General features: G+C 44.4%; 3 protein-coding genes across 5 annotated transcripts; 2 read left to right on the top strand and 1 right to left on the bottom strand.

The window, feature by feature from the left end:
- Positions 1-1,570: 1,570 nt before the first annotated feature.
- pola2 (polymerase (DNA directed), alpha 2) lies at positions 1,571-6,815 on the top strand. The gene is made up of 18 exons (XM_010894366.4): positions 1,571-2,013; positions 2,129-2,253; positions 2,342-2,433; positions 2,572-2,629; positions 2,788-2,897; positions 3,050-3,249; positions 3,872-3,960; positions 4,102-4,254; positions 4,351-4,413; positions 4,899-4,959; positions 5,043-5,167; positions 5,262-5,300; positions 5,404-5,477; positions 5,607-5,715; positions 5,812-5,918; positions 6,042-6,098; positions 6,213-6,339; positions 6,454-6,815. The coding sequence occupies exons 1-18, from the start codon at positions 1,929-1,931 to the stop codon at positions 6,604-6,606; spliced, it is 1,827 nt and encodes a 608-aa protein (XP_010892668.2). The 5' UTR covers positions 1,571-1,928; the 3' UTR covers positions 6,607-6,815.
- A 141-nt stretch (positions 6,816-6,956) lies between these two features.
- Positions 6,957-10,937, top strand: LOC105024423 (zinc finger protein ubi-d4). The gene is made up of 10 exons (XM_010894363.2): positions 6,957-7,034; positions 7,682-7,842; positions 7,921-8,028; positions 8,145-8,332; positions 8,467-8,644; positions 8,761-8,895; positions 9,059-9,190; positions 9,306-9,418; positions 9,510-9,591; positions 9,679-10,937. Exons 1-10 carry the CDS (start codon positions 7,003-7,005, stop codon positions 9,765-9,767), a joined length of 1,218 nt encoding a protein of 405 aa, XP_010892665.1. The 5' UTR covers positions 6,957-7,002; the 3' UTR covers positions 9,768-10,937.
- Positions 10,938-11,346: 409 nt separating this feature from the next.
- Positions 11,347-16,869, bottom strand: LOC105024424 (sodium/potassium/calcium exchanger 3-like). 3 transcript variants are annotated; one of them, XM_010894365.3, is made up of 17 exons: positions 16,374-16,868; positions 16,138-16,271; positions 15,805-15,915; positions 14,987-15,063; positions 14,821-14,895; positions 14,642-14,726; positions 14,422-14,525; positions 14,246-14,346; positions 14,090-14,143; positions 13,833-13,972; positions 13,589-13,671; positions 12,929-13,166; positions 12,644-12,810; positions 12,314-12,428; positions 12,088-12,200; positions 11,898-11,963; positions 11,347-11,785 (listed from the first exon to the last, which is right to left on the bottom strand). In XM_010894365.3, the coding sequence occupies exons 2-17, from the start codon at positions 16,244-16,246 to the stop codon at positions 11,675-11,677; spliced, it is 1,749 nt and encodes a 582-aa protein (XP_010892667.1). In that variant the 5' UTR covers positions 16,247-16,271; positions 16,374-16,868; the 3' UTR covers positions 11,347-11,674. The 3 variants fall into 3 exon arrangements, with proteins under 3 accessions (XP_010892667.1, XP_019901719.1, XP_010892666.1); XM_020046160.2 differs by having other exon boundaries at positions 15,814-15,915; positions 16,138-16,869; XM_010894364.3 differs by having other exon boundaries at positions 16,138-16,868.
- Positions 16,870-17,217: the final 348 nt, after the last annotated feature.

Genomic DNA, 17,217 nt, shown 5'->3' with positions numbered 1-17,217 from the left:
ATATGTTCTTATTTATGCCTCACTTGTTCCAGCTCTCCTATTATGGATAACACCAAGGTTGGAGTCTATTTCAAATTGAAGGTATTCAATTCAGAAAGTAATTCATAAAAATGATAATGCTGTTAATAGGTTTTTGATAAGGTATTGATTACAAATAGCCTTTTTACAGTTATTAACTTTATTTCCTGACTGTTCAACCATAGTTCTTGGATTTAAGGGTGAGATCCTTATGTCTCTGCCCATAAAGGGGAATCATTTTCCACAAGTTAGTATCAGAATTAATCTAAATGAGGAGAAGGGAATCTTACGGTAAGTTAATTGTAACAGACTTTTAGAGAATTGTTTAAAGCCACTTAATTTGTCATAATGTGTTGCTTTGCACAGATCAATACAATATACCTGTTACATCACAATTGTGTATACAATACTATTAATAACGATATCAACACCATATCATAATTAATAGCAATGACCATGTGCAATGAGCAAGATCCCCCACAGAAAGGAAACAGAACCAAACAGGTGTAGGCAGGGGTGATGAGTTAACACCTGCATGCTAGTGAACCTGACAGTTCAGTAATCAGTATGGAATTTGAATCACACTGAAAGGAGCTATCCCGGACATGAACAGATAACTCCACTAACCAATGATCATGCAGGTTTTCCTTCTGAACTGGCAGTGCTAATGTAAAGATAATTTGCTTCAGAGAAAGAAATCCAGGGAAGAGCTTGCTCAGCATGGTAGCACCTTGTAGGAATTCTCATGGCATCTCGCAAAATTCTTGTTACCCTTTGGACCACCCAAGAAATATTATGTTTTATTGTACCAATGTTTATTACTATGTATGTTAAAGTTATAGATAGTGTTCACTGAAATTCAACACTACTGTTGTTTTCTCCTTGGGGTTTAAGGCCGGGTGTCTCTGTAAAGCACTTTGTGACTGCTGTTGTAAGAAGGGCTTTATAAATACATTTGATTGATTGTTTTTCGGGGAAAGAATCACTACTGGCCAGACGAATAACTATTTTCTTAAGTGTCCTCAAACTTTTGGCCAGTTTTTGAGACTTAAAAATAGAAAATTTACTTGAGACAATGGACCATGCGTGTTTACACAGACAGTGCAATAATTGTATGCCTCTTGTAAAAGGTTTGTGTACAGATGACGATATATATTGCACACCTGACAACAAAATGTCACTATACCTTATCTCGCTAATAATTTAGAAATTTGAGAATATGCAACACGGTTGAATATTGGTAACGTCGACATGTGCCTATTTACAAACATTAAAAAATATATAAAATGTGTAAGATTTATCTAACAAGAGACGAATGTAAAATAGACGTGAGCTTGAATGTGCGAGCGTAATTGAACTTGTAGAATATAGAGGAAACCCCTTTGCTAAGGCAGAGACGATATCAAATATCTGATAAAATAAAACTAAAAAAAATTAAGTATCGCTCTCAAAAAAAACATTAGGTGGCAGTATGCAATTTATTGAACACATTAACGCACCGTCTGTTCTAGGTTTTGTATTTCTATGGTGAACAGTACTGTGACGCGTAATCCGTCCGCCAACATTTGTGACCGAATTTCGCGGCAAAAATAATTCATTGACAAGTGCACGGAGAAAGTGATCTTTGTTTGCAATATTATTTTATTGTACAAGCTCTCGACGTATTAATATATTGATAATAACTTGTTAGCGTATGAAGAATTGTAAGAAAAAAAATGTAGCTGTATTTATGTGTCAAGTACTACTGTAGCAAAGTTATCAAGGATCTAGCTAGTAGGCTAGTCAACAATATTTTACAACATTACTGTAGTCTTTCTAACCAGTTCCTGATCTCTGGCTTAGTTACTTTGATGAGCAGTGGTTTTGGATAACGTACACGTTGATCAGCTCAGTATTGTAATTGTAAAACAATGGCATCGGTCAGTACATATGACATCAAATCGGAGCTGGAAATGTTCGACATTACTTGTGACAATGACATGGTTTTTGATAAGAGTAAGTGCTTTTTAATTTTTTTATCTGCCTTACCTATTGTAGTTGGCTAACATAATCTGTCCATCGAAGAGCTCGGCTTATTTTAACACTGCTTGGTCCTGTCTTCATGTTCTAGTGTTGGAGCAGTGTCTGTGTAACAGGTTGCAGGGGGAAGATATTGTCTTGGAGTGGGTAGCTTTTAGCACCACCAAAGGAGGAATGAAGCTCAATCTAGACACCCTGGAGCAGTTTGAGCATGAGGTAGAAGAAAGGAAAAACAGTGGATTTTCTTGCACTCTTTCACACACGTTTGGTGTTCATAGCTGGAAATGCTACTCCTGTTTTGCAGGTTCTAAACAAAAAGAACAAGTTTAAACTTGGATTATCAAAAAGAGAAGATTCCCACAACAGAACCAGGGACATCAACTCACTACAGGACCTGTATCCTCCAATGATGTGTTGAGTCAGGGTTGCTGCAGAACCGTTGAGTGTACATACTTCCCTTTGTCTTCTTTGTATGGCAGCTAAAACAACTAAATTCTCAGACTGTCCCTGGTGCCCCTTAATTTGACTGGCCAGAATCAAAGCTGAGGAGGAAGAGGAGTCTCTTCTAGATTCTTACTCCACCCCGGCCAAGGTGAGGTTACATGAGACAGCCGCTATTTCTGACCGCTGCCAATGTGACTCCCGTGTTGTTTGTATCAGTTTGCGCTGCATTTCGTTGTGCCTTATTGGACTTGTACGATGACAACGTTGAATCGAATCAGTTGTTGTGCCATACATATCTGTGTTTAGGGCTCTCAGAAGCGACGCCTCACCACTCCGGAACATCCCCAGTCTAAGAGGACTGCAGCCCTTATAGCCAGCCCTGTTCTGCTGCTGTCCCCAGCCAGCTTTTCCCCCAGGTACTCTTACAAATTCACACACGTGCACAAACACACACTCTCTCTCTCTCTCACACACACACACACACTAAGCCTTTGCTTCCTTTTATATTGTTCTTTGGTATATGCCATGTTAGCCTGCTTTATCCCCAAACCGTTCCTTCTCTCTGCAGTTCCACCCCGTCTCAGAAGTACAGTCAGCGTGGAGGTCGGGGGGATGTGGTGTCTACGTTTGGGGCTGTCCAAGGCACTCCTTGGATGGGAAGAGGAGGGCAGCAGCAGGGGGCTCAGCTGGAGCTCCTGGAGGGGTCAGAGGACTCACTGATTAACAACTACAAATATATGTTCCAGAGACTGAGGGATGTTCGGAACGGTAGTGCCACACCGCTTTGTTTAAATAATAGTGGGTTTCACAAGTGTTCATCCCAAAAGACCTCTGAAATGAAGATGGATTCAGTTGTGATTCTCTCTCATTCACACCACACAAACAACACTTAAAAAGTGCAAATATGGTTTTAATATGAAAGTAAAGGTAATTAGAGGGGGTAAATATTCACCCCCTTACTCAATTGTTAGTTGTACTGAAGATTCTGACACTTTAATTTCACATTGATGGACTAATAATGTAATGATGTGACTTCTGAAAGCATTTGGCATCTTATTTAAATGTGTTATAGCAAAGTATGTGCATGCTTAGGCCAAGAAGATGCCATGAAAATTCATCAAGATTCTTCTGGTTTATATTTATTGTTAAAAATGCATTTCTTTCAACATTATAGAATTTCTTTGTCTTGATCATTGAGTGAATATACCAGTTAAATACATTTGTTTCTGATTGTCACGTTTGAAAATGTACAGAAGTCCTTAATCAGTTAATACCAATACAACCCCAATGTTTACAGCATCATTGCATGCACATTTAGTTTTAACTGATTAGTATGTTGTCGTTTGTTGGTTGGCTGGCTGACTGACTTTCACTTTTTGGACATTGTCAGTGTTAACAGAAAAGATTGAGTTGCTGGGGGAGGAACTGAGGACCCACTTCAGCATAGAAGAATTCTCCCCTTTGTCTTTACCTGCACAGGTACAACCAGCATCTCTCTGTCTTCTGTCATTCTGATGTTTCTTCTGAAGGCTCCCTGTGTGTCTTCTTGTGCATGCTGTCTCTGGACAATTGGACATTTGTGTCTGTGTGTGTTAAGTTCTTCTGTCTTTCTTCCGGTAGGACTGTGTGACTGTCTTGGGACAGGTGTGCTGTGACAGCAACGGGAAGCTCAACGCCCAATCAGTGCTGTTGGAGGCAGGGCCAGAGCAGGGCGGGCAGCAGGTGCCAGTAGACCTGACTGAACTGCGAGAGTATTCACTCTTCCCAGGACAGGTACCTGTATTAAACCCAGAGGTCAAAGAAAGCTTGCCGGCTCCTTAGTAGTGCATTTTTTGAATCGTCAAGTCAAATATCTCCTCTCTCCTTTAGGTTGTTATTATGGAGGGGATGAATACCACGGGGAGAAAGCTGGTGGCATCTAAACTCTATGAGGTCAGTGGGATTCCTCTAAAACACCAGATCAAGCCTCTTTTCGGACTGAAAGCAGTTTAAGTAGCGATATTCATGCTGAGGCTAATAAGACAGGGCCTTTTCAGACAGCCAGTGGAGAATAACAAAGTTCCCTCTTTGAGACACACACACACACACACTGACATTACTCAATTACTTGACTATTCTTACAATTTCCATTTAACATAGTAATAAGCAATATGATTTTATTGTACTATGGAATAACAACATTTTCACCACGGTACTACAAATGTGCTAGCTTGATGGTCCTACCGTGACATGTCCCCACAAAGTCTTCTCTTTCTGCTTTGATTGGTCACCGACAGTGGTAGTAGTACAGCCTTTGTTTGAGCCTGGCTGGGCAGCTTTCACATGCCCCCGCGTCACCCAAGACTCCTGAAACTGAATTGGTCTGTGAGCGTTTGTAGTTTACCTTTATTTATATTGTTTGATCCTTTGTGTTTCAGGGTGTCCCTCTACCATTCTACTCAAGTCCCATCAAACAGGAAATCGACATGGATATAGAGAGTAAGGAGTAAAGCTAAAAGGATTCTCTTACACATGCAAGTGTGCGCGCACACACACACTCTAATGTTCCTGCTCTCTGTTAGAACCAGGGCAGCTGATGGTGATGGTGGCCTGTGGACCCTACACACCTTCTGATGGCTTAACTTTTGACCCCCTCATTGACATCATCAATGTAATCGTCAGGGACCGCCCTGATGTTTGCATACTGGTCTGTTGAATATAACACTCGTAAATGATTGGCTTTGATTTTTCGTATGGGTATGATATGTTTATTCTGCTCTTTCTCCCCTCTCCAAACACAGCTGGGACCCTTTGTGGACTCCAAGCATGAACAGATAGAGGTATTTTTTTTTCCATATGTGTTTTATACCAACAGTAGTTTTTCCATGTTTGCTTGTTGACATCTTCTGTCAGAAGGTGATTATTTTAAATTATTTGTTACAGAAATCCCAGCTGACTGAGACGTTTGAAGCGATTTTCAACAGATGTGTGGGGAGCATCATTGAAGGCACCAAAGGGTGCATTTACTTCCATTTTCCTCCTATACAGACAAGTAGACATGCTAAACTCATTCACAACTACCTGGCAGCATCACTAGCTCATACTTGGCCCCTATTGTTGTAAACCTTGTTGTCCGGTTTCTCCAGAGTTGGATGTCGGTTGGTGTTGGTTCCTTCGCAGAGAGATGTACACCATCACTTTATTTACCCACAACCCCCTTTCACTCTGCATGACCTCATCAAGGATGACGCAGAGGTAATACTCAAATTATGTATTTGGTGTTGTTCTGTCCTTTAGTGTTGCGATGTTCTCACCTTTTTGGCTCCTGTATTATCATTATCTACATTACAGCGTGTGACCCTGGTGCCTGACCCCTGCACCCTACTCATCGAGGGTGTGACCTTTGGCATAACCTCTACAGACATCCTTTTCCATATGGGAGCAGAGGAGATTAGCTGGTGAGTGTGATGTCCGGGCAAGTTATATTTTTGCCTTTTATGCAGTTTTTGTATTCATATATTGTTTTCAATGGGTTTCTTTAGCTGGTATATTATGGTGACACTGAGGTTTCTTTGTTTTAGTGCTGCTGGTTCAGACAGATTCTCTCGCATCTTGAAACACATGCTGATCCAAAGAAGGTGAGTGAGCTCAAGGTTTAGATGTCTAAGCTGAGGTAACCAGACAAGACCCCTGAACAGAATAAACCCATTAACACTATTTCCCACCTTTGACCGCTGGCTGTATGTGTGTAGCTACTACCCTCTGTACCCCCCTGTGGAGGACGTGAACATGGACTATGAGAAATTCCAGAGCTATGGCCAGATGCCCGTCTGTCCGGATGTGCTCATTGTCCCCTCTGAGCTACGTTACTTTATCAAGGTAAAGGAGATTTCTGTTTCTATCTTCTGTCAATCTGACACACACCCTGGTACTCAATCATTAAATCCTTCCCACACTCGAAACCCCCAAAAACATAATCCCCCCCTGTCACAGGATGTGCTTGGCTGTGTGTGTGTAAATCCTGGAAGACTGACCAAGGGCCAGGTGGGAGGGACCTACGGCAGGCTGCTCATTCAGAAATGCTCTACATCAATAGATGGAAAGAGACTGAGCCCCTGTGTGGCCGGCCAAGTGGTCAAGATCTAACCTGATTGAAGACAGACTGAAGATTGTTCTCTCTCACTAAATATCTTATGTCATGCCCTCTTCATATTAGTGACCAGGACCTTCAGTCCTTTGATATGAATCTAGCTAGCTGTTTCAAATGTCATTACGTTTTCTGTCCTGTATGCACTTGGTAATTGAAATGATTTAATGTCAATTGGGAGTATTCCAGATATGGAATGTCAATAAATGATTTGTACATTTACTTCTTGAGTGGTATTTGTTTTCAGTTGTCAATGGTCAACCATACATTTCTTCAATTGTCGAATTTACACAGGCATGTTCATCAGCGATCTTTTAGTTTGAAAAGGAAACGGTTCTTGAACGCAGCTGCACGAGCAGGCGCAGTAGACATTTTGACAACTGCGCTGAGCAAACATGGCGGCGGCCGTGGATAGTGTTGTGAAAGTGTAAGTTTTATTTAAATTTTTAAACTATTCGTTTCTGTTGACACCTTCAGACTCGTATGTCAAGATCTATTATTAAATAATGTACAGTAAACTATGTAGAAACGAACAATATGTACCCTTAATTTAGAGTAACTTTACTAAATTGGGTTCTACACGTAGCCAGCTAGCTAGCTATGGCTATTGTTTCTCATCTTCGCTACTAGCAAGTTTAGCTAGCTGATGTTAGCCACGGATTTCTCAATTAAAACTTATGATTAATGAAATTATTATGAACGGTTCGAGTGAAAGAGTCACGTTTATAAACGGTCGCGGTATAGCGTATGGTGAGAATTTATATTGCACCTGCCTTTTTGCTAATATACGTAGCAATAGCTATAGGCCCATCTTTTTCTGAAACGGAGCTAACAAGCGTAGTCAACTAGCGAGTTCTGCGGATATTGCAGTCTACCCACTGTCTCATGGCAGGTTAGGTATTGTTCGCAATATCAAAAAGTGCTTTCGTACACTTGCTCTCAAGTTCACTTTTCAAACGTTGTCTGTCGGGCGCCTGGGGGATAGGCTCAAAGTAATATTGTTTGTTTCACAATTTGAAAGGTAACCGGTTATTATTGTTATCCTGGCTTTACCGTTTGTGTGATTTATTGAAGGCTCGGGGAGCAGTACTATAAGGATGCTATGGAGCAGTGCCACACCTATAACGCTCGTCTCTGTGCGGAGAGGAGCATCCTTATGCCTTTCCTTGACTCTCAAACGGGTGTTGCTCAGAGCAATTGCTACATCTGGATGGAGAAAAGACACAGGCGTGCAGGTCAGTATCAAAGCGCTTTAAAAAGAACACACGCGTTCATGATCAACACTTATGTTATTAAAATGTATATTTAATTAGGCATGGCTCCTGGGCAGCTCTATACCTACCCCGCTCGTCGCTGGAGGAAGAAACGACGGTCCCACCCACCTGAGGACCCTCGCTTGGCCTTCCCCCCTCTTAAATCAGGTACCGTTCCTCATCCTACACCTTTATTATTGTCTTTATGTTGGAGGGCATAGCGTGGACCATCAGTCCTTTGCCCTGTCAGTATTCAGTAAGTCTCTGTCTACCTGTGTGTGTAGTGGAGCTGGGTCTGAAGCGTGATGCTCTTGGAGCAGTGGATGGCAGCAGCCTGGAAGCCCTTTTGAAGGGGGAGCCTCTGGAGAGGAGGGGTCAGCCTGAACCCCGGGGCCCTGAGGAAAACCCAGCCACGCCTGAACCTGTTGCGGCCACGGCCTCCAGTCACACCTCCTCCGGACGCATCCGCAAGGTTACAAAAGATGACCTCCAACCCAGTGAACCACACACACGTTTTAATGTCCCGGTGCACTTTACACAAGAGAGCTTTGAATTGCCCCTCACGCTTTGCCAGTGCAACGGTCTCATGTTGCCCTCATGTTTTAGAGGGTGCTGGACCATGACGACTACCTGGATGACCTGGATGATGAAGACTTTGAGGACGAGACCCCCAAGAGACGAGGGAAGGGCAAGTCCAAGGGCCGTTCAGTAGGAAATGGAAAGAAGAAAATGGAGGCCGCTGCGGCTGCTTTGGAAGAACGGGACAAACCCTACGCCTGTGACAGTGAGTAGATTTATTACGTGTGTGTGTGTGTGTGTGTGTGTGTGTGTGTGTGTGTGTGTGTGTGTGTGTGTGTGTGTGTGTGTGTGTGTGAAACTTACTCCATGTTTGTTTTGCAGTCTGTGGGAAGCGCTATAAGAACCGTCCGGGCCTGAGCTACCACTACACACACTCCCATCTGGCTGAGGAAGAGGGGGAGGACAGGGAGGAGATCGAGGCCCCTCCAACGCCTCACCGAGTTGAGGAACACAAGAGTGAGTCACTGTTTGGAATCAATAGTTACTGTAATCATGTAGTAATCATTTACTACAATGGCACCAATTGGAATAGTCCCAAAAGTGTATACTCTAAACTCAACGGAACTATTATTTATATTGTCAGCATTTTCTGAAAAAATAGTCTCCTCTTCTGTCCCAGCTCCTAAGAAAGGCCCAAACGGTTTGGCCATGCCCAACGACTACTGCGACTTCTGTCTGGGAGACTCGGCCCACAACCAGAAGACCGGCCAGTCGGAGGAGCTGGTGTCTTGCTCAGACTGCGGACGGTCAGGTAAGAACATCTCACCCGTGTTCTACATGTCCACTAAGTACCATTAACTCCGTAGTGTTGCCCAGCCCGGCTCTGCCCTGAGAGTCCTGTTCACGCGCTGCCTTCCTCCCGCCAGGTCACCCATCCTGCCTGCAGTTCACCGAGGTGATGATGGCCGCAGTGAAGACGTACCGCTGGCAGTGCATCGAGTGCAAGTGCTGCAACGTCTGCGGTACCTCGGAGAATGACGTGAGTAGTGTCCTCCCTGTCCGCACAGTGTCATCGCTCTCCCCTCTTGATATGTCTCCTGACGGTCTCTGCTCGTCTTTCCCTCTCTTAGGACCAGCTGCTGTTCTGTGACGACTGTGATCGAGGATACCACATGTACTGCCTCAACCCCCCTATGACCGAGCCCCCGGAAGGTATGACACCGTCCTACCACAACTCTGTCTTTGTAACTGGTGAGTTGCCGTGTGTTAAACCCACTGTGTGTGCGTGTGTGTTTATAGGGAGTTGGAGTTGTCACCTTTGCTTGCTTCTGCTGAAGGACAAGGCGTCCATATACCAGCAGCAGAGCGCCACTGCAGAAGATGAATAGGAGTTTGCTATTAGTATCTTTGGTACCACCCAGAGTAACCCACCCTGCCCTTGGCCAGGGGATCCCAAGTACCACCCTACACAATGACAATTAGCCCTTCAGACCCTGGTCCAGACCCCCTCAATGACCAGGCCCTTGGTTCTGGGGTGAAGACACCACCCCCCTGACAGCAAGCTCAGCCTCTTCTTGCCTCAATTCCGTCTAACCATATCACAGTTAGCGCAACTTGACTGTTACACACTCTGCAGAGACCTTTACTATTAACCACAGTCTCAACGGAGCTTGTGCAAGCAAATACAGGAATAATATCTCACGCCAATTATTCCAAGTCAACATCCCCTCCACTTTCATGGTCTGGGCTGCTAAGAGGCAGTGTGTTTAATTTGTTGCCAAACTATCATATTTGCTTGTAAGAACCGTATGGATTTATCCAATGTAAAATATGACCGCATTGTTGAGGGATATTAATAGTGGAGTTTTGTAGTGAAGTTTGTCTGTGTACTTCTTTTAGATGTTTGAAGAACATTTTCTCTCAATGTTTTTCCTGCAGCAAAAACAACTGTCAGGAACCTCTGGTGCCAAGGGTTTTGTCCCAAATGGCTTCCTGTTCCCTAGTGCACTTGTTCTGACCAGGACCCAATAGGGTGTCATTTGGGATACAGACATAGTCATTTTATTATGACTGAATCATATCTTACTGCTGGTTTGATTTTAAAACTCACATCCAACATTTCTCAGCTATCTTCATGGTTTATGTAGCTGTACCATACATGTGCCAACAGTGACCGTGGCGCACTGCATGCAAACTTGCACCTGTACTTGAGTACGTATGCACACAGACACTCACAGTTCTTTTTACTATGTATTATTATTTTTACACTTGATATATCACTTGATATTCCATGAGGTTGGGGGGTTTTCTAGTAAAATTTTGTAAAGTATATACTAGCTAATGAAGTCAAATGAAAACAAAGTATAGCTAAACTAACAGTACTGTATTACCTTTTTCTATTTGTTTTGACAGTGATATATTGTTATTTTCTTGTGATTTATTTTCTGTGATATATTAATAATCTCAATAACACGTATTTGTTTTGGTAAAAATGTATTTTTCTTTTTGGTATTGAAACTGCTTTTGCCCTATTAAAATGTACATGTATCTGCTAGCAACAATGTGTCTTGGAAAATGTCTTAGGGAGGTGACATGGACATTTATAGGCAATCCCCAAGCTTCTGTTCAAAGTCAGCAATAGGCACCTCCATAACTTACATGAAACTCAGGGATGGGTACATTTTGGCTAATTTATGTAAGTTATGGAGGGAGACTATAACATGGACTATTGTACAGACTGTTTTTTTTTATTGCATTTTAACAACTCATTCTCCAAACAGAAAACGGTACGCTTAAATGTATTTCCAGCAATGAAAACCGTGCCATGGTGACGTTCTCTGCAGTGAGTGAATAAAAAATGCTAAACGTATACAACTCTACATGGAGAGGGATTATACCAGCATAACATGATGTATAACTATCTGGTTACCACAGGGCAATGCAGCACTAGATCTCACCACCTTTTCTTTCACTGTTTCAAAAGAACATAAATCTTCATTATCAACCAAACTGTAAACACAGCAGATAAAATGTACATAAATACATTTTGTGAAGTGCATGTTCTCAACTGGTCATATCACAAATGTTTATGTGCGCTGTATAAAACTTGTTAACATTGATCAAAGACCACATTTTAGGTTTCTAATCGAAATAACAATATAAATAAACAATAACACAATGCAAATGAACCCTAACTGAACACCCGTACACATGATACTATACTGATCAATAATGGCAACAAGTGAAAAATTACAACAAATAGCAATCGTAATCTCACTGATGTGTGGACTCCGGCCTACAGTCCCTGGAAGCCAACGGAGCACAGTAGAAACATGGCATACAGCATCAGGAGACACAGACCCAACCTGCGGTCCAACCGCCAGCAGTTCAGATGGACACTCAAGACCTGCAGAGTGAGATTGACGGAGAAGAGGATGGAGAACTGGAACAGTGCTATAGACTAAATGTACGACTTGTATGAATGTGACTTTGACAGATACTACAGGGATGGTACTCACAGTAAGAAACACTGAGCCCAACAGCAGAACGACTGAATACACCAGCCCCTTACTGTTGATAATCACCTGCCAATCACAAAATAAATACCTGCAGATGCACGTCTGACTACCTCAAACACAACAGACCAGAAGCTTTGTGTGGTGCAAAATTCGGAGACTAGAATTACAGACAAATCAAAGACGGCCCTACCACTGATCCGTAGTCTACCACCAGAGTGCGCAGGAACCAAGGGAAGCCAAGTCCCAGGAGCACATCAAAGATATTACTGCCAATGGAGTTCGAGACAGCCATATCTCCCATACCTACAACACACACAGTCAAAGCAAAAGCAGTCTTAGAAGTAGGGAATGTTCTGAATGCACCGACCACACGTGTACGCACGCACACCCAAACAGACTGGTTGGAGTACCGGCACCTTGACGTGCGACAATGAGGCTGGCCATGCAGTCTGGTACGCTGGTGCCAGCTGCAAGGAAGGTGATGCCCATCACCACCTCAGGGATGCCCAGCGTGAAACTGATGATGGTCACCTGGGAGCACAGAGGGCGTTAGATGACACTGGGCATTATAAAGCTGTTGCACTGTGGCAGGTGCCCTACACGTCTGTCATGCAATGTTTGAGCCATGTTGTGTGGTGGGGTGCTTTGTAAAAGCACTGTGTGACAACTGCTGATGTGAAAAGGGCTTTAGAAAATGCATTTGATTGATTGTGTGGGGGGGGGGGGCGCGCACGCATAGTCCATACCATCCAGACCATGAGGTAGGAGAAGAGTGCGATCCAGAGCGTGGAGGTCAGGAAGGTCAGGTGGTACCAGCGGCTCCAACGAGGCAGCACACAGTTGGGCACTGTGAAGTAGAGCAGCAGCCACAGCGGCCATGACAGCAGCCAGCGCACACGCTCACAGTGCCCTCCTGGGAAACGACACCACATCACCGTCAGAGTACAGGTCGCTCGTCCGAATCGGAATCAGCTGGACAGCTCATCTCAAGTGTGTGTGTGTGTGTGTGTACGTGGTGAGGTTTCAATCACCTGGCACTATGAAGGGACTGAAGGTGACCTCCTCCTCAAGCTCCTCCTCCTCTTCGTCTTTGGGCTGTAACCCCCCTGTGACTGCGCTCCCCTCCGGACCCCCGAGCTCTTCTCCATCCTCCTCCAGCGGCAGCATGTCACCGTCCCCGGCCCCTCCGTTCTCCATCCCCCACGTGGCCCCGTCTCCCCCCGCCCCACTGCTCTCCTCCTGGCCCTGAGTCCGGATCAACCTCTGCCTCTGTGAGTGAGAAAGCGGGAGACTGACTTCACATGTTGTGGCTGGTCACAACGTAACGACGCCACTGAACGGCAAGCAGCAAAGCATAACACGGGAATACAGCATTAAGCCATAGCAGAGCAACAGAAATAATACAAGCGCACTGTGTGTGTGTGCGCGTGTGTGTCTCGTAAACAAGCATCCAACAAAGGGAGGAACGGGCGACGTAAGGGAATTCGGCGTGTGTGTGTGTTTCTCGCACACCATTGATAACCATGCGTCTGGCCTCTGTCCGTGCTCCTGCGTGGAGACATGGTGCCGTTGCGGGTGTGTGGCGTGTGGACCCGTCCGGCCCGTGTACCTCGTTGACGAGCATGCGCCCGGCCATGCGGAGCCGTGTGTCGGGGGAGAAATGCGGTGTGATCGGAAGACGAAAGGCTTGCCTCAGAGAAGGTCAGCTGGTGAGGATGCCGACTCATCAGCTCATCCACCATCACCACAGACGTGTCCTGACCTGAGCATGGGTCTGGGCGGACAAGGGTCCCGGTGGGAGGAGACCAGGCGAGAAAGGGGGGAGATTGAAGAAGGTAGGTTTTCAGGGGCCAACGTATGCGTGTCAACTGTAGACCGGCCTATGCGGTCCAGTGGAAAGCGTGCGAACGCGAACGCGCGGCGACACAAACCCACCTGGCTTCAGCAGCACCATGTCCGTGTCACCGTCCACTCCTCCGTGCCCCACCGTGGTGGTCCGTCTCAGGGTACTGAGGCAGGGCTGACCCCCTCGAACACACTGTCTCTCAACCCAGCCTGACAGAGGTCTGTTGAACCTACACACAAACACACACACACACACATACCTTTAGTATGGAGATCCTGGCCAAGCATTTCCTGTGAAGGCCTGTGTCTGCACAGTAGAAGAGGGAAACAGTGAGACAGAAACTCACTTCATGATGAGAATATAGACTGCATACATGGATATCAGTATGACCGTCTCCCACCTGTGAATGGTGAGAAATTGCGCCGGTAAATGTCTCGGATATCACAAACCCGCTGAGTGGTAAACACGTAAAAAACTCCGGTCCTCGTGTCACTGTGCTTACCAAATCACTTTCTCGTCATAAATCACAGCAATCAGAATCAGTATGGACAGGATGTAGTAGATGGAGTCCCGGAGCAAGGGCCACCAGCTCAGAGAAATGGGCTGAGAAAGGAGAGACCGTTGAACAACACTGCCCGTCTAAATACAGCCGTATTGCTCTCAAATGACGCGAGTCACCTGTCCGGCAAAAATCCCACAGATCCCAATGATGACCAGGATGTTGAAGACAGCCGACCCCACAATGGTGCCTACACCCAGGTCTCCTTTCGTGATGAATACGCCTGGGGGTCAAGAGAGGGAGGAGGTGAACAGGAGCACAGTGATTAATTCGATCAGTCCATTTGGTCATAAATCTTTGGTGACCAAGAGCTACGAGGGAGTTACGTAAAATACCAACCTATCAGGGAGGTGAAGAGCTCAGGGGCAGAGCTTCCTGCCGCCATGAAAGTAGCCCCAGCAACATCCTCACTTAGGTGGAGATTCTAGGAGAGACAGAAAGGCTTTAGTTAAATATGAAATCAGTGAAAAACTAATGAGGGAAGTAAAGCCACGGCAAGAGTAAAGAGGCATTCTCACCTCTGATATCTTTTCCAGAGAAGGAACAAAATAGACGTCGCAGACTATAGCCAGGGCATAAAACATGTAGATCGCCTAGAAAAGACAGGAATTGTTTGTGGACACAGTTGGATGACATATAGGACAGTTTACTAGAGAGCATTGTTGAAGGAATTAGGCCACTCACACAAACAACATGGAGAAGAACAGCCCCCTTTCTCCTCTGCTCTGAGGAGAAGATGTCTTCTGGAAACTCATGGATTGCTGATGGAGAGAGGGGAGGAGACAAATTGAAAATGTGTATGTTTATGTGTGTGTGTGTGTGTGTGTGTGTGTGTGTGTGTGTGTGTGTGTGTGTGTGTGTGTGTGTGTGTGTGTGTGTGTGTGTGTGTGTGTGTGTGAAATACAGAGCGAGGGGAAAATGCACATTGTTCTCTGAAATGTTGTTCCAACCAAGGGAATAAAACACATTGAGTTGGTTGTGCTCCAAAACTCTAGTAGTTCTTGAGATGTGGTAATGTGAGTGTTCCAGTTCATCTCCTAGCAACAGGCCCAGAGCTCCGGGTGAAAGTAAATTCTCAAGAATATATGCCACTGTCACATGACTCAGTTCCCTTGACTCAGATTCCAGATCACCCCTGCACACATACACATACACACACACGCGCACACACGCATGACACAAAGAGGGGGCTCTAATATTAGGGGTAATGCGGACGGCACTTTAAAAAGCTCCCAATAGGCTACATGGCTCCCACAATTCAGTATTTAGCATTTTGTTGCCTAGCAACGCGAACGTCAAGGGGTTTAGGCATCTGTCTGAACCCCAGTCTGAATGATGACAGATAGACAGAGGGATTGACAGATATGAATGAGGGGAAAGTGGAGCAAGACAGGGAAAGAGAGAACATGGACAACAGGGATACTAGGGAGCAAGGAATTTAACTATTTAAGGTAAATAAAGAAACTATTTGAGAGCACATAAATACACAGACACATGAATACCTAGTGTACCAGCTCTAGGTGTTGAAGGGGTATTGGAGGTGTGGTTCTCATCTTCACTGTCCTGCTTTAGTTCTCTCTTAGACCAGCTGAAGTCATGAACAGCATAAGAGTCTATTAGGAAAGAGTAGCATACAGGTAAATTATGACCTAAAATATATATAGTGTCATTAAATATTTTCTGCTTATAAAATGCAATCACAGATCTTTCTGTAGGGTGCAATTACGTGATAATATAATCATTATACAGGTAGGATGATTCTCTAAACCAGTGGTATCATTTGATTGAAAATAGCGGGCCTTTAACTGGTATGAATGAACCATAGTAAAACGCACCTGTTACATGTAGGAGGTGCAAGAGCCAGGTGGCTATAATCATCCCCATTCCACAGACACCTAGCCGCCAGAAGAGCCGAGTGTGCTTCGGCCTCGCCGCTGCCTTCATCTCGCCGCCTCTGCCGATATTCCCACTACTCAGAACATGTCGGTGACCATAATAGCGACAGTTCTACGGTTGATATCAGATGAGCAGATAAAATATTTTTCAAGCTATCTCAGCGAAAGCTATTTACGTTCAGCCATGTATCGTCACCCTCAGCGCCAATGCACTTCGTCAGAAGCGCATCATCCTCCACCGACATCTGTCTGTGATCCCCACGGAACCGAGAGCCAAAAAGGGCTTGTTGCTAAAGAATTCCAGCTTTGCCCAAAATAGCTACAGTTTTTACACGTCCCACCACAAGTCTGTTATTCTTCCAAAGACCCCGACTCCCATAATATTTTGCTCCTTCCAGTGTATTCGTTGATCCGTCACAAGTGGTGTTTTCCGTGCGATCGTGGTGCCATCAGTGAGCGCGCTGATTGGGTGGGGCGCAAGCAAGATCCAGCTCCACATTTAGTCTCAGGGTCCAAATATTTATCAACATAAAGAGAGCCATGTTATGCATATGTCCTTATCGCATTAGTAATATTCTAGATTGTCCAGTGAGACACAATACACAGATGCATAATAATCCATCCACAAAGGACCGTAATGTAAATAATTTCAGGCTACCATTTCAATTGTCTACGCCTTTTCTTACTTTTCTCTTTCTAAGGCAATGTTGATACAGTAATTTTATGGATGTACATTAATGTACACAAATGTGTGTAATTATATCGCAATAAAAAAAAATCAATAGCAAATATATTTGCACTGCTAACAAAATACAATTATTTGAAAGGAAAAAACACATCAAATGTTATGATTGAGAGCAGATATTTTGGAAATGTAGACTATTCAAAATGCATTAGATTAAAATCTTAAAAAACAAACTAAAATGTTTGAGAGCAAAAACGAAATATCTGGGGGAAAACATTTTGCAATTAAACACCCTTGCTTTTGATTGCATTTCCACCCCGGTTTTGTCATGCCGT

The sequence above is a fragment of the Esox lucius genome, chromosome 4 (assembly GCF_011004845.1).
Source record: "Esox lucius isolate fEsoLuc1 chromosome 4, fEsoLuc1.pri, whole genome shotgun sequence".
NCBI lineage: Eukaryota > Metazoa > Chordata > Actinopteri > Esociformes > Esocidae > Esox > Esox lucius.
This window is presented reverse-complemented; position numbering and strand designations above follow the sequence as displayed.